This window comes from Myotis myotis, unplaced genomic scaffold (genome assembly GCF_014108235.1).
Source record: "Myotis myotis isolate mMyoMyo1 unplaced genomic scaffold, mMyoMyo1.p scaffold_m19_p_2, whole genome shotgun sequence".
Classification (NCBI taxonomy): domain Eukaryota; kingdom Metazoa; phylum Chordata; class Mammalia; order Chiroptera; family Vespertilionidae; genus Myotis; species Myotis myotis.
This window is the reverse complement of record NW_023416324.1, coordinates 122,983,355-123,000,016: the sequence shown is the minus strand read 5'-3', so window position 1 is coordinate 123,000,016 and position 16,662 is coordinate 122,983,355. Positions and strand designations below refer to the sequence as shown.

The 16,662-nt window shown below is 40.4% G+C and overlaps 1 protein-coding gene and 1 pseudogene across 1 annotated transcript in view; one reads left to right on the top strand and one right to left on the bottom strand.

Annotated features, from left to right (window-relative positions):
- Positions 1 to 16,662, top strand: part of GBE1 (1,4-alpha-glucan branching enzyme 1) — a 359,283-nt gene that overhangs the window by 183,527 nt on the left and 159,094 nt on the right. Inside the window, exons 6-7 of the mRNA XM_036353073.1 lie at positions 7,789 to 7,879; positions 10,179 to 10,388. Of these exons, the coding sequence (XP_036208966.1) occupies positions 7,789 to 7,879; positions 10,179 to 10,388 (301 nt within the window). The remainder of the gene's footprint in view (positions 1 to 7,788; positions 7,880 to 10,178; positions 10,389 to 16,662) is intronic.
- On the bottom strand, positions 1,070 to 6,636 carry LOC118677565 (annotated as a pseudogene).

The following is a 16,662-nucleotide window of genomic DNA, read 5'->3' as shown; positions in this document are numbered from 1 at the left end:
TTGGAGGTGCCCAAATGAGGCCCAGCTATGAAGCAATGCAAGCTGCTATGGGGCCTTGGGCTTTCTTTTGGATGTTTTGGGTCTGTCAGGCCCAGCTGCAGTTTGTTAGGTAATTTTCAGATTGCAAAGGGCCAGGGCATTCATATGCAAAAGCCTCTGCTGCAGCTTGGGTGGGGTGGGGTCTCAGGGGATCAACAGGGTGGAGCAAGCAGCTATGGCTGATCCTCAGCCCTGCCCTAAGTGGCCCTGAGTCTCAGTGTCCCAGTAATTGCTGCAGGCACCTCCTAGAGAAAGCCGCCCTCGAGTTCCGAGTCCTGCCCGCTACCAGACCGTCCAGTCTCTCCCCACATGAGTCCGGGTCCCCAGAGACTTCCTGAAACTGGAGTTCAGAGCATTCGGGGGCTTGTGACTCCCTCCCGATTCAAAAAGACAGCTGCATCCTCAGTCGCCAGCCCTTGCTGCGTGCGCCTCCATACCTCTACTCCACCTCCGCAGCTCCTCTGAGTCTCAGTGTGTTTTTCTCTTTCCTTCTAGTTGTAGAATTTCCACTCAGCCAGCCTTCCTGTAGTTCTGGATGATGTCCGTTTTGTCTTTTAGTTGTATTTTTGAATTTGTTGTGGGAGGCAGCGATTTCGGGTGTTTACCTATGCCGCCATCTTGGTTTCTCCTCAAAAATAAATCTTTAAAAAAAATCTCACTTGACAGGCCTTACCTTTTAGGAAGGATAGCGACAACTGACCAGTTCAGCATTACACACAGGCATGACCTAAACCTGCAGGTGCACAAGAGAGGGGGCAGCACATGGCCAGGGGATTTACTTAGAACAGACATCCTGGCCTAAGGACCTGTGCCTGGATGCCCCGAGGCTCTCCTAAAACTGTGCTGCTCTGGAGTAGTCCAGAGGGTGTGACAACTCATCTTCTCTTTTGAAATCAGAATCCATGTTGGCTACTTTAAGCTTGGCTTGGAATTGTGGTCAGGAGGAGGGGTCCACTCTGGGTCATTCGGCATTTAGGTACTGTTTTTTGTTTGAATTTCAAAAATGAAGGAGGGTACATGACGAAGACACTCATAAAGGGAAAGGATCAGAAATCTCCAATTTCTGAAAAAGGGAGAGGCTCCTTAGGAGGGGATGGCATGTCAGAGGAAGACTAGACCGCAGGTGTTTAGATGAAGCCAGGTGGGCCGTTGGAGACTTGTTTTTGTCCTTGATTTTGCTTCTCAAAAGTCTTTTTTGCACTGGGTTGCTTTTCCCATGGGCCCGTTGTGGGTGTCTCGTGAGGGGCTCTGCCTGCAATTTAAGAGGCTGAGAAATAGTGGGCAGGCCTGGGTCTGAGGACTCCTGTGGCCAGGGAGGGCTGTCTATGGTTGACTTCAGTAGTTCTATGGAGATCTCTTTCTTTGGTTTGATGTTTTTGGCTCCAATCCAGTGTTTTTTCTTTTTTGAGCAGGATCATAGAACTTGTACTGACCCATGTTTTTTTCTTCCAGTTTTTCCTTATGTCTCCATAAGTCATTTAATTTGTCTTCATACTGCTTCTCCTCCTCATGGTACTGCTCCTTACTCTCCATGTTCTTCTCTGGAAGCATCTGGTTTTGCTGGTTCAACAGCTGGATCTGGCTTATGAGGTGATTTTCTTCCTCCAAGTTCCCCTTGAGATGGGAGAACACCTTGCAGTGGTTGCAGCTTGGTCAGCGAGATGTCTATGCACTGGTGCTATTCCTTCAGCTCGCCCATGTGGGCCTGCCAGCAGTTCAGCTCCAGCTGAAAGTTGTTCAAGTGAGGTTTTCAGCTCCTGGTTGTGGGCATGCAACTCATATTCCCCCTTCACTGCTGGTGTGGGAACTTAACCTTTTCTAGGTCTCCCGAGTGCTTTGTGCTCCAGCTCCAGGTTCTGATGAAGTGTCTTCAGGCAGCTTTCCTGGTATTTCTGCAGCTTCTCATGCTTGCTCTCTTTGGTCGCCTGCTGGTTCTGCAGCAGTGTACTGCCTGGAGAATGAGGTGCTCTGGGAGCTCAGAGTGGAATTTCCCACCTGCAGCTTGGCGGTCTGGGTCTGCAGCGTGGCGTTGTGCTCCTGCAGGAAAGCACACTGCTTCTGCAGTGTCAGGCTGTGACTGCTGAAGGCCATGTTCTGGGTCTGCCAGTGCTGCAGCTGATTCTTGACCAGCTGTGTCTCAGCCTGCAGAGCTACGTTGTTCTGTTTCAGCTCGATGGCCCATCCTGCACCAGGAGCAGCTCCATGGTGGCTTCCTTGTGGCTCCGCCCCCAGCTCTCCTTTCCCTGGTGAGCAGCGACCAATGTCCCGTAGGGTGTTTCAGAGAGTTCTTCAGGTGCTTCCCTCATGATTCTGCCTGAGGAGCTCACACATCTTCAGCACCTGCAGCGTCTTCTGTATATAGCTGGTGGGTAAGGCTGGCTTTCTCTTCCATCTGCGCTTCTAAGAACACAATCTTCTCTTCTTTCATGGCTAGTGTTGATTTTAATGCTGATTCATTCCTGCCCTCCAAAATCTTGTATTTTGTGTTGCTGTTGCTGATATCATCCTACATCAGTGGCTCCTTGTGGAGGCTGACCTTCTCCAGCTGCTGGCTCTTCAGCTTCTCCAGCACCAGGTCCTCTCTCAGGGGTTTCAGCGTCCTTGGGTGCATGGTGCCTTGCTTGGTGAGGTCCCAGTTGTCCTTCTTGAGCTCCTTCAGCTTGGTGGCTGCGTCCCTGCAGTGGGCCAGCTCCTTTGCCAGAACACGGCTCTTCTGGGTGGCAGGCAGATTAGTGGTGCTGTCATCTAAGATGGCGTCCTTAAGTTCCACCTGCTCCCATAGTCACTTCATCTCCTTCTCCAGCAGCTTCTTATCTTTCTCTAGCTAGGCCACCTCCTGCTCCAGGGCCTTCTTGAACCTCTCCAGCTGCTCACTGGAGAGTTGCTGGGCCTCCAGGTCTGGCTGCAGGGCCTGGTTTTTCACCTCTAGCTTTCCTAGCCCACGCTACAGCCTGTGACTTCTGGCTGATGCTTTCCAGGGTCTGCTGCAGCTACAGGCTCTTGGCGCTCATGGTCTGGTAGCTGAGCTCCAGGTGCTTCTACTTTTTGCTCATGGCCTTCAGCAGCTTCACCTTTTCCCTCAGTTCCTCCTTCTCCCGCTCAAGCTCCTGGTTCTCCCTCTTGATTTGAGCCATCTTGTCACCCGTAAAGCTCATGGTCACCACTATCCTGCACAGCTTCAGGTTTTCCTTATCCAGCCGCTTGTTTTTCTGCTCCAGCCCCTCAGGCTGGACCGACACATTCTGCAGGATGTCCGGAGACTTCTGCAGCCTCTGGATCTCCAGTGTCAGGCCCTGGCTCTCACGCTGTATGGCAAGCATGTCAAACTCAAAGGCTAACATGGGCCAAATAAACAAGGTTTAAGTTTATGTTGGCCTCAAAAACACAAAAGCTTCAATTTTCATAGAAATGTAGGTTTATTTCGATAGAGACATGCTGAATACAAAGTGCTGAAATAAATGAGTAATCCTTAACATAAAATAATAGAACATTTTAATAAATTAATATTTTTTTACTTACTAGACACTGAATAACTGCACCAATTAATAAGTGTAACACAAATAAACCTATTTTTCTTGTTCTCCAAAAGCTGAATATTTCCTGTTGTGCACACCAAACAAGTCAGTACAAGACTAATGACATGTCAATCAGCTGCTAAAATATTCTCTGCTAATATTAGTGGAGAGGAATGGTGTGCCTGCGCATAAGGCATGGAAGGGAGATGGATGCAACACGATTATAGTAATCACTCATTAGCGAACATTGTAGTTTGTTATTAGTAATTATGTATAGCAGGATATTGTAAAAATTAAGTTACAAAATTTTTATTAAAATGTTTCTTACATACCGTTATATTGGCTGGGCTGCAAAAATATTTGTTGTGGGCTCCATGCAGCCTGTGGGCTGCGAGTTTGACATGCTTGCTGTAGGGTGTCGACCTTCTTGGTGGCTGTTGGCAGGGAGGTGACCTTCTTGTTCAGATTCTTGTTCTTTAGCTGGTGCAGCTCCTTACCCAGCTCCTTCACCTGCTCCACCTTCTTCTTCACCTGCTCCAGGTCCTGGTGTGGCTGCTGTCCTTTGAACTCCAGCTTGCTGAGTTTGCTGATGGTCTCCGTCACTGTGTGATGGAGGACTTTGTTCTGCTTCTCGATGTCTTTCATGTGGGCCTCACTACTGACCTGTGACTTCTCCCGCAGTGACCACACCGCTTGGTTGAGATGATCTTTTTATTGTTTAAGATCCTTGATCTACTTGGCTTCGTTAGCCTTTGGGGTCTTCATGTCACTCTGCAGCTGTTCTTTCTCTTCGATCAGCTCCTCACTGAAGGTCTCCGTATTCTAGTTGCTCTGCTTTTCTCTCTCTAGCCGGGTCTGCAACTTTTCAATCTTGCTGAGCTGCTGGTTCTGCTTCTCCAGCTCCCCACACTTGAAACTGCTTTCCTCCAGGGCCAGAGACACATCCCGCAGCCTTTGGATGGTGCTCTGTAGGCTCTGGTTCTCCTTCTCCAGATTCAGGATGTGGCTGGAGGTACATTCGTTCAGCTCCAACACAAACGCCTTCCTGGGGTGTCTAACAGGTCTGCATTATTAGACAGCTGCTCCAGCTGCCAGCCCAGGTGGGCGGACTCATTCATCTTCTGCTTCTGTACAATCTCAAGGATCAAGTTCTCTTCCATGCTCGATATGTTTCTTTTCTGTGTCCCAGTCCAATTCCAAGCTGTGAAGCTTAGCTTTCATCTGAAGATTCTCTTTCTCCAGCTCTTAAACTTTATCATGAGCACCAGTCAGCTGTTCCTTATGCATGGACTTGATTTCCATTAAAATTATATTATCTTCTCTTAGCTCCTCTATGCGATCCTTATAGAATTCCAGATCATGCAGCTTTACCCTGCAGCACTGCAGCTCCATCTCTAGCCTCTCCATATCATTTGCCTTTTCCCTCAGGGAGTCCAGCTCATCACAGTACGCACAAGCAGATCGGGCATCAGCTGCCATCTTGATGTTCTCCTGCTTGACTTTCTGAAGCTCCAGTACCAGCTGATCTATCTCATTCCTGATATTCATAAGCTGCTCTGTCTTCTCCTGCCTGACATGGTGCAGCCTGGCCTTGTCCGCCACTCCATGGCCAAGTGCTGCTTGTCCTTGCCAGAGAGGCTGATGGTTGGGCTGGGTATGGACATGGAGCTGGAAGACTTGAGGGTACTGGGTGGCTGCTGCACCTTGAGGTAGTCCCACTACTGGGTGAGGTCCATGATCAGCTCCATGTGTTCATTTTGTTCATCTATGAGCCTCCTGAGCTGAAACACCATGTTTCTTGAGAGGACTGGGACCTCCAACCACTGCAGGTTAAACATGTTCTTCTGTTTGTGGGTAACCTCTTGGATATAGACCACAGTTCCAGGTTGGGCCACAATATACAGCTGTTTGATTCTTCTAATACACTCCTCTTTCCTTCATCTGGACAGCATAGTACAGCACCTTCTTAATTTCCTCCATATTCTTCCCGGACAGGATGTCTTTGCCAGCCATAAAAACATTGGGCAAGTTCATTACCATTAGTTGCTGGAGAACTTCCTGATAGTAGGGCTTAATGTTTCTCATCAAGATGATCAAGTTGTGAATGTGAAGATTCACATCATTATTGATTTGCTTGGTGATGCATTGATTTGTAGGCCTGGGACCTATTTATAACATGATTTGGTTAAAAAAGATGCCATTCACCTAATCCAGTGTTCGGCAAACTCATTAGTCAACAGAGCCAAATATTAACAGTACACCGATTGAAATTTCTTTTGAGAGCCAAACTTTTTAAACTTAAACTATATAGGTAGGAATATTGTTATTAACTTAATTAGGGTACTCCTAAGCTGGCCTTTGCTAAAAACATCCTCAGTCTGATTGAGGTGCATACCTCAAAACAATGTACCTCCCCCATGCTGCGTATCCGCGGACCACCTGCGCCGCGTCTCCCGTTGCCCGACCTACTCACACCCCCACCCCCCACTTCTTCTACGGCCACTTCTTCAAAATACAGTGGGGCCTTGACTTACGAGTTTAATTTGTTCCGTGACGGAGCTCGTAACTCAAATTACTTGTATGTCAAATCAACAGTGAACGAGTGAGACACGTGATGATGGGCTGATGTTGTGGCGTTCACTGTGACGTTCGCTGCGCCAACTAGTGGTGGTGTATTTGAAGCTGGCTTGTAACCCGAATTTTAGCTCGCAACTCAAAGCAAAAAATCGGCCGAGAGACGGCTCGTATCTCGAAAAACTTGTTAGTCGGACACTTGTAAGTCAAGGCCCCACTGTATACTCGCCCAGGCCAAAAACCAACTTCTGTGCATGGGCCATGAAGTTTCAGTCGCACTGTACGTGCGTGCCCGCACGTGGTATTTTGTGGAAGAGCCACACTCAAGGGGCCAAAGAGCCTCATGTGGCTCGCGTGGTTTGCCGACCACTGACCTAATCCATGTACATAGGTTGTCCCGGTTGCCACTTCTGAATGGGCCCAAAGTCTGCATCCAAGTCACTAGTGGGCTCTGCAGAAACAACTCTATAAACTCTGAGACAGTAACATCCAAGACAATAATGTCCATGGGGCTGCTTTGGACTCTGCACCCTGTGTCCCCTGCAGCTCTTCACAAAGGGGCTCTGTGTCTCCCATCCCAGAGGCAAAGGTGGGGCGTGAGCCCAACGTTCCAAGGTTCCAGCAGTCCTATGCCTCCTTGAGTCACTTCATTTAGTGCACACAGCATTTTTAGATAGAGAAAGGAAGGTGTGTGTGTGCATGCAATCGTGTGTGTGCACATGTGTGCAACAAGCAACTTCAGAGTAATTTTATAGATACATAAAATAGTGCAAAGTAGAATTAATGCTGACTGTAAAAACTACCTTGTGGAAAAATGGATTTGCTCCTATATCTTATGCTGCATGGTAGAATAACTGAAATATAAAGAAAAAGGTACATTAAAAAGTATATGGCATGCAATTGGTTACTTTTATTTAGCATTCATAATCTTTAGTATGAATACTACAAGTGCAGCTCAAGTTTAGCATATGCTGATTGCCATCTTTAATATTCTAAATCCAAATTAAGAGTATATTTGCATATAATTTGTTACTTGTTAAAATGAAGACATTTGAAATAGCTGGTTAGAGTATGTATAACTTTCAAGAACTAACTGTTCAATTTGTGTTAGAAGGTCAGAAAAGCAAAATATATTAAAGTAGTAGAACTTTTCAAAATGATTAGCTCATTTATGGGGACTCTTGGCCTGGCTTGCGCCCTCTGCAATCTGGGACCCCTCGGGGGATATTGGACTGCCAGTTTTGGCCTGATTCCCGCAGGCCAGCTGAGGGACCTGTGCACGGATTAGTGCACCTGGCCTCTAGTATGCATATAAGATCTTTGTCTGATGTCTTCCCACCCACCCCTTCCCATCTTCCCTCTAAGATTCATCAGTCTGTTCCATGTTTCCATGCCTGTGTGTTGAGCGTCTGCCCCCTGGTAGTCAGTGCATGTCATAGCTACTGGTTGAGTGGTCGAATGGTCAAACAGTCGCTTAGGCATATATATATATATATATATATATATATATATATATATATTAAGTTTTACATATGATCATATATATATATATATATATATATATATATGATCATATGTAAAACTTAATGCCTTTAGACAAGAATTCATGTATTGTTTTTTAATGTGGCTTTTAATCTCTATCTGATCTTTGCTTATATAGGATACAACTGCATTCAATTGATGGCGATCATGGAGCATGCTTATTATGCCAGTTTTGGTTACCAAATCACAAGCTTCTTTGCAGCTTCAAGGTAAAATGAAAGACCCATTATATCCATTATTTTCTAAGCAAAAATAAAATAAAATGAATTTTTACATTTTATATGATGTCATTTTGTAAACTATTTTAGGGGTCAACAGAGTCAACAGAATCTTAGCGTTTTTTACTAATATCATAGACACTCGTTTCAGCTAGCCTTAGAGATTGGCCTTGATTTAATGTTGTTTTTCATGAATGATTCTAATAAAGGATATCCAGTTACCTGTTGAAATTTTCATGTATTTTGGAGCCCAAGCTTTAGTCAGAAAATCATGTCTTATGGAAGCCATTATAGCCAGAGCTCACATCCTTTTATGGAAAAAGATTGACTCATGTAGGAAGGTGACTGAGGAGTCCATTGGTAGGACATATACTATGTACCAAAGGACTGTCCTTCTTCCCAGGCTGAAATCTAGGGAATGTGGCTCTGGGCAGAAAGACATAATGGGTCCTAAACCATTGAAGAGGTGCTGACCTGAATGACCACAAGTTGAACAAGTCTAACATTGTCTCTGCCTCCTGGAGATTATACTGTGGTGGCATATAGACAGAATCCAATAATCCTACATATTAGGATTTCTACCTGTAATAGAAGCAAATACGAAAACGACAGGGTACTATAATAGGATAGAATCAGAGGTCTGATCATATTATATTAGATATGAACTGATGTTAGAACTGAGATCTAAAGCATGATTAAAAGTTGACTTGGGGAAGAGTGAAGTGGGAATAGGTAGATAGTATTTAAGACATAGAAGACACCCCATCTATATTCAACTTAGTTCTTTTTCATTAGAGCAATTCTCCTTGAATAAGTAACCTTTACTTACTCTCTGTAATCCCACCACTTCTCTTTTTGCTTAAACTCATTCCAAGAAGCCTCTTCACCTCCTCACTGAAATTTCTCTTGTCAAGGGTACTAATGGCCTCCATACTGTCATGTCTAAAAGATAAGCCCTTACTTACTTGTGCTGTCAACAGCATTTGGCACAATTGGTTGCTCCCACTTTCTTGGAACTTTTTTCTTTCCTTGGTTTTCAGTATATTTTACCCCCTATTGTTTTCCCCACCTTTATTGTTGTTTCTTTCTTATTTCCTTTGCTCTTTCTGACCAGTAAAGATTGGATCTCCCAGTGCTCAGCTCTTCTCTATGTATATGAAGCACCTTGGGGTCTCATTATGTCCCATCCATTTTTATGGCTTAAGTATACTTTATATGCCAACTCCCAAATTTAACTCTCTAGCCCTGACCTCTGTTGTGAACTTCAAACAGTGTCTATTTGACATTGGGATATCTAATACTTAACATACCCCAAATTAATTTCCTGATTTTCCAACCTCCTCCTCCTTCCATCTTCCCTAGTTCAATAAAATGATATCACCATCTTCTAGTTGTTCAAGCCAAAAACTTTTGCAATGTACTTGACTCTTCTTTTTTGTTCCTCTGGCTGTCATAAAACCTAGGCACCTGTAACTCCAAATGTATCCCACATCTGGCTTCTTCAGCTGCTATCACTCTGGTCCAAGTTGCTTTTCTCTTACCTGTATTATTTCAATAGGTCTTTAACTGGTCACTCTATTTTTTCTTATCCTCCTTCATCTCCATAGACTTCCCTCCCTCCTTACACATGAACTACTTTCTGCACAGTGGCCAGAGTGACCATTAAAAATAAAAGTTAGATCATGTCACTCTTTTGCATAGAACCCACTAATGATTCCTTTCAGAATAAAAGCCAAATGTCTTATATTGGTGCATAAGACCCCATGTGATTTGAGTCTTGGCCATCCCTTTTTTTAAAAAAATTCTTTATTATTTAAAGTATTACATATAGTAGTACATATGTCTCCTTTTCCTCCAATTGACCTCTCCCCGGCCACTCCCACCCCCAGCACATGCCCTCACCCCTCTAGTGTCTGTGTCCATTGGTTATGCTTATATTCACGCATACAGGTCCTTTGGTTGATTGATCTCATCTTTTTCTTGATCATTCCACGTCAGCTACACTCGCCAATTTTCTGTTCTTCAAATGCCTCTCGCTCATGTCTGTTCCCACTGCTCTTCCTCTCTGAGCATTCTTCTTGTTAATTATTCATATGCCTTGCTCCCTACTTCTTTACCACCTTTGTTCACTAACAAATATTAAGCAAATTTGACTTGTATCAAGTATTATGCTGCATTTGCACATCTAAAGTCTGTACAATGCTGGTAAAACAATTGATTCATAGTAAATGATTGGCTGTTTGCTTTAAATATGATGCAATCTTGTTTTTGCTGTGTTCTTTATCTTTAGCCGTTATGGAACTCCTGAAGAGCTAAAAGAACTGGTTGACACAGCTCACTCGATGGGTATTATAGTCCTCTTAGATATGGTTCACAGCCATGCTTCAAAAAATTCAGAGGATGGATTGAATATGTTTGATGGGACAGATTCCTGTTATTTTCACTCTGGACCTAGAGGGAATCATGATCTTTGGGATAGTCGATTGTTTGCCTACTCCAGGTAGGTACATGTAACACTGAAATGTTTTCTTTGTTTAAAATTGATTTTATGGGATTTCATTAAGTTCATTTTACCCTCACTAATGTTTAATTTCTTAAAATGAGTTTTTATAATTTTATGAATAATGTTTAAGGTACTTATAGAATTGGACTTGTTTTGTATAACACATATATTCATGGTAAGTTGCATTAAATTTTAGTTTTACAAATATTTTACCATTTAAAATATATTGATTATATTCCCATTTAAAAAGGATTAATGTGAAGTATTTTTTTAATATCAAAAAGACCACTTTATTAGGTTGAATTAACCATAGCAAGTCTCCTTTTAATAAATAAATACACATTGTTTTATCTAGGTTATTTTTTAAAATCTTACTTTATGTTTTGCTGTCTTAATAATATTACCATGTTTTTTACTACAGCTAAGTAATTATAAGAACTAACATTTATTAGTAAGCAATATACTATATCACGCATGGTGTCGAATGTTTTAGCTATATAGCCACACATTTTATTTATTCTGAATAGCAACTCTACTTATGCATGGTAAGTATTATTCCCATAGTCATCTTAAAGATAGTAAGTTAAGATATAGTGTTGAAACAGTTTGTTAAAATTAAATGCATCTCTGATTTCTTTTACCATCTAAATAGGTATTTTAAGTGATTAAATCTAACTAGCATGATATTGCAAAAAGTTTTTTAAAAAGCCAAAATACTCTCAACTTGTTCCACAATTTATCATATGGAAAAATATAATGAAAATCATTAGCAGACATAATAAAAGTAATAAGGTACAACTAAATTTTTTAATAAGTGTTTTGGAAAGAATTTAATGAATTTTTGGATGTTTTATATTACACAAACATTCATATACTAGAAAATGAGTAATGTAGAAAAATGCTTCGGCAATAAATTTGATGAAATGAAGAATTCTAGTTTTTCAGTACAAATTAGATGACTTTTATATGGACGAAATTGTTTCGCTACACTCTTTTCTTAATATCCTACGTGATTGTGTGTTTCATAGCCATATAGGAATCACTCATGCCAGCTGAAGCAGAATAATGAATGAGAAAAGACACAGGAGGCAAAAGCAGGTGGCAGGGTTCCAGGCCTAGCTTCACTCTCCTACAAATCAATTAATAATTTTGGCTCTCAGTTTTTTTCATTTTAAGAAGGCGGTAGAATAATACAATTCCCTCTGTAAAGGTATTTGGTATTTTGATCATTTTTTTGAGTGTTGCCTTTTATAGTATGGATTTATAGCAAGTGAGAAGGACTAAACCTGTTCTAATTTTGTGATACAACTCCACTAATTACATTATTGAATAAATCTTATAAATGTTGATTATGGATAGGAAGTATAATTAATTCAATTCTCTGTCTTATATTTGGGTGAATAATAGTTAAGTCTATCCTGTAGAACTGTGCCTTATGAAAGAAATACACTAAATGGTTAAATTTGATCCTAAAGCAATTATTTTTCTGTAGAACTGTGTTTTCAAAAGAAATACATTAAGTGGGTATATTTTATGTTGTAAAATTATTCTTTATTTTATTAAAATATTTATTATAACATATTTTTCTGCACCATAAACTCTAAGTCCATTTCAAGTTATCAACTTTCTAAAGGAAAGGGATTACACATAATTGTTTTAAGAATTTCGACTACAGCAATGAAGACTTTGTTAACATTTTTTATTTAATCCATGTTTTCTTTTGTTATTAAAGTAACTTTTAATCTTTCTCAAGTGCTTACTTTTGGTAATAATGTATATTACAGTTTTAGCTATTATTTATCTTTACTATTTTTTAACTTTATTTTGTCATATAGGCTTAGTTCCTCTTAACAATGAATTTGTATTATTCTGGATATTGTTCTATTTTACAACAAAAATTTCTAAATTTTAAAGTAGTGTTTCCTATGTAGGTTTATACTATTGGTTATTCCATCATTAAACACATAGGTAAAAATCCTACAAAGCCAATATATATCACCAAAGTTAAACAGATTTCTTACATACTTAGATTCTTCAATATATAAAATAGTTCCTCATACTATTGGAATTATTTTCTCAACATTATGTGCAACGTATTAAAAACTTTATTGACAAAATGTATATTAGCCTGATGACATTTACCAGGCTTTTTATATTTTCCCCCTTCTATTCTGATTGGTTATAGCATATGTAATGTAGCATTGCTTTCCTGTAATATGAAAGCCATTTTATAATGACCATTCATGATTCAAATCCTACTCTGCTCTTTTGGTTATATTTTGCTGCTTAACAAACCAGACCAAAATTTAGTGACTTGAGACAATAGCAGTTGTTCATTTTGTTTCTATATCGACAATTTGGCCATAATTCAGCTGGACAGCTCTTTTCAGTGTTTTGTCTGAATGAGTGACTTCATTCGGTGGTGGAGCCTTCACTTTAAAGATGCTTCACTCACATGACTGACATTTGGCACTGGCTTTCAGCTGGGAGCTCAGCCATGGCTGTGGGTTAAAAGGGCCTCATTTCCTCCCGTTTTAGCCCACTCCACTGGCTACCTGGTTATCTCACAAGAGTGAGAGTTTCAAAAGACAGACATGCAGGCAGCCATTTCTTAAGATCTGGATCTGGAAATTGACACATTATTTCTGCTGTAAACTATTGGTCAAACAGTTACAGATTCAAGGGGTAGGGGACACAGACCCCTCCTTTCGATGGAAGGAACATGAAGTAATTTTAGGGTTGTTTGAAAATTCCCATATCTAACAAGTTGGCCTCACACACTGAATATGCCACTTTACAAATTCTAAAGAGATGTATTGTAATACCTGTCTATGTGGGAATACGATTTTTCTTGCCTGTATTTCTGTGGTAGAGAGTTATGGCTGAAATAGGCAATTTTAAAAACTACATTTTTCTTTTAAAAATAATGCTATTGTCAATAATTAGAAAATATAAAAAAGCACAAAAACTCCAACATAAAGTTATTATTCTTTATAAATGTAAATAACATAAATTGTATGTAACTGCCTTTAATGAACATCCCCTATATGAATATACACAAGGAAACCCAGGCCTTCACTATGACCCTTCCCATAGAATAGCTACTTTGCCTCTAATTTTAGATTTGTTCCTTATTCAGATGAATTCAGAAACTACAATAAATATTTCATATTTTAAAATGAGTTATTTTCCTACCCTTACCTTAGATATGTTGATTAATATTACACTCCATCGAAGAGTATATATGAAAATGGTACATGGTTTACCTAAGACCTAAACCTCTTTTTTTGAAAACTTGTAATAATTTTTGAAATTATTATATTCCCTGTTTGTAAAAACATTGATCTTATATAGAATCAGCTGCTGTAGAGATATGTTGCTGATGCTCATTTCATCCTATCTGTATGTCTCAACCTGTCACCATTTATAATCTCTGATTCAAGAACCATCATCAAAGTTTTCAGAATTAAATCTCTCACTCTGAGGAATGCCAGGGATCCTGACTGTGCTATATCATTACCTGCTATGAATAAATTTCCAATCAGGAGCTGCCCATGTTTTAATTTTCTGTCTACTCGTCTGAACTGCCTTCTAGCTCTGCTAAATTACTAATGACAGTTCATAACTGAGATGGGTTGTCCTTGCTTTAGTTGGCAAAGAGAACTTTCTGACATATCTGTCACCCATAAGTTCCAGAAGTTTTTAGAGTAAGAAATAATGGATATAATTTAGAAGTCTCAGTTTTAAATTCATTTTTGCATATGCATCTGTCACTATTAAATGCACTTGATAAAATAACAAGACAACTTCAGATTCATTGAGCTTAAATAATTATTTTGCCCTAATCATTACTACAGCTTCAAAGGAATACCACTTCTTTGTTGAGTATTTCTTTTAAAGATAAGATATTGAATCTTAAAGACATAGTAATGATAATATTTATTTTTCCCCTGACCTTTACATCTGGTTACAAAAGTAGTATAATCATATGTCATAGGTTTATAATGTGGTTTAGGCAGGGAGATATCCTACTCTTATCTTGAGTTATTAGAGTTCCTTTCAGAAACAAAAGTGAATCCAGTTGTTTTGGTGTCATAACCACATCGAATAAAATACAACTAGTACAGACACTGTAATATTTGGGGCTTCTTAATCATGCTGTTTTTTCCACAAGTTAGAATGTAGAAGGAAATTCCTGGGGGCTTTCCCTTCTTGGAGTAACTATTTGAATCTGAAATATTCTTATTTTATGGTGTTTCTTTTTAAGTTTATTAATACAGTGAATTCTTTTATTGGTTTTGGATGTTAAGCCAATATTGCATTCCTGGGATAAACCATCATGAATATAGGTGCTAATATTCTAAAAAAATAGCATATTATATATGATACTAGAGGCCCGGTGCATGAAATTCATGCATGGGAGGTGGGGGTGTGGGGGTGGGGATGTCCCTCAGCCTGGCCTGCACCCTCTCCAATCTGGGACCCCTTGGTGGATGTCTGACGGGATTGGGCCTAAACCAGCAGTCGGACATCCCCCTTACAATCTGGGACCACAGTCTCCTAACCACTCGCCTGCCTGCCTGCCTAATTGCCCCTAACCGCTTCTGCCTACCAGCCTGATCGCCCCCTAACCACTCCCCTGCCAGCCTGATTGACACCTAACTGCTCCCCTGCCGGCCTGATCGCCTCCAACTGCCCTCCCCTGCTGGCCTGATGGCCCCCAACTGTCCTCCCCTGCCGGCCTGATCGTCCACAACTGCCCTCCCTTGCTTGTCTGATTGCCCACAACTGCCCTCCCCTGCCGTGACCCGCCTCCTCTGCCAGGACCAGCCTCCTCCATGGCTCATGGAGCTGCGGGACCCCCAGGCCTCACCACATAGAGTGGCTGCTGGGCTCCGCCTCCGCTGTGCACACGGCCATCTTGTGGCGGATATCTTGTGATGATGTCGAGTGCAAGGATCACCTAGGCCAGTGGTCAGCAAACTCAGCCAACAGAGCCAAATATCAACAGTACAACGATTGAAATTTCTTTTGAGAGCCAAAATTTTTTAAACTTAAACTATATAAGTAGGTACATTGTTGTTAACTTAATTAGGGTACTCCTAAGGCTTAGTAAGAGCCACACTCAAGGGGCCAAAGAGCCGCATGTGGCTCCCGAGCCGCAATTTGCCGACCACGGACCTAGGCTTTAATTAGTATCGATTACATTATGGCTGAATCAGTTCTTAATGATGAATTTTAACATAAGTCTTATTGTGCATTGATGTATCAGCTAATGAGTGTATGACACCCTCATGGCCAGCAAGATACTTAAATACTAAGCAGAACATGATTATAAACCTCTAAAATTATTATATTAAAAAGAACTTTAAAGTCATATGCTATTCTGTGCTTTCTTAAAATAAAAAAATAAAAACACATATGCCGTTGGGTGAAATAATTGCTCTTTTGGCTATAGTTAAAATGACCACAGTAACATAGAGAAAACAGCATAGAAAAGGTAAATGTGTACAATTACCTTTGAAAGCAATTTGGTATTATCTGGAAGAGTTGTAGATTCATATATCCTATGAAAATTAATAGGTGCATTTGCTTGGGAACCTTTTGAGTTATACTTATCAGAAGTTTTGGAGGATATTTTTTAAAAAAATTACTCTCTCAGGGCAAAGGTGACATTTTAACAATTAATGTGAATTAACTGCTTTCAAAGAAAGTTCAGATTGGAGAAAGCATTTGAGGGAAAATATCAAGAAAATGTTCCCATCATTTTGATTTAATTGCCACAACTGATTTAAGTCATAAAAAATTATTTGCATACACGTGAATATTGCAGCAGTTTTGCCAAACTTTAAAAAAATTGTTCCAACTATAGTTTATCCTAAGCCCATTGGTTATAAATATAAATGAATCATCTTGTGGTTACTTAGCAAAAATCACCTAGCTTCAGGGAAAATAAAAATATGCAAGCTAAATTTCATGAAAGATGATAGATTATGGAGGGAGTTGAAAAAAGTGTTTTATAATGTTATAGTCACAGCCATTGAGCCTCTCCTTTCATTTATATCTATTACAGCCAGGACAAGCATTAAAATCCCATATCAAAGTAATTTTAACTTTAACCAGACCTTGATTATTGTATCTTTATTTTAAAATTGGTTTCTTTGTATGTATGAGTTTACAATATACTTAATATATTACTAAAGATAAGTATATAAAACTTATAAAAATGCATATGTAGAGAACTGTGCTAAAAAGTTTTACTGATAAGGCA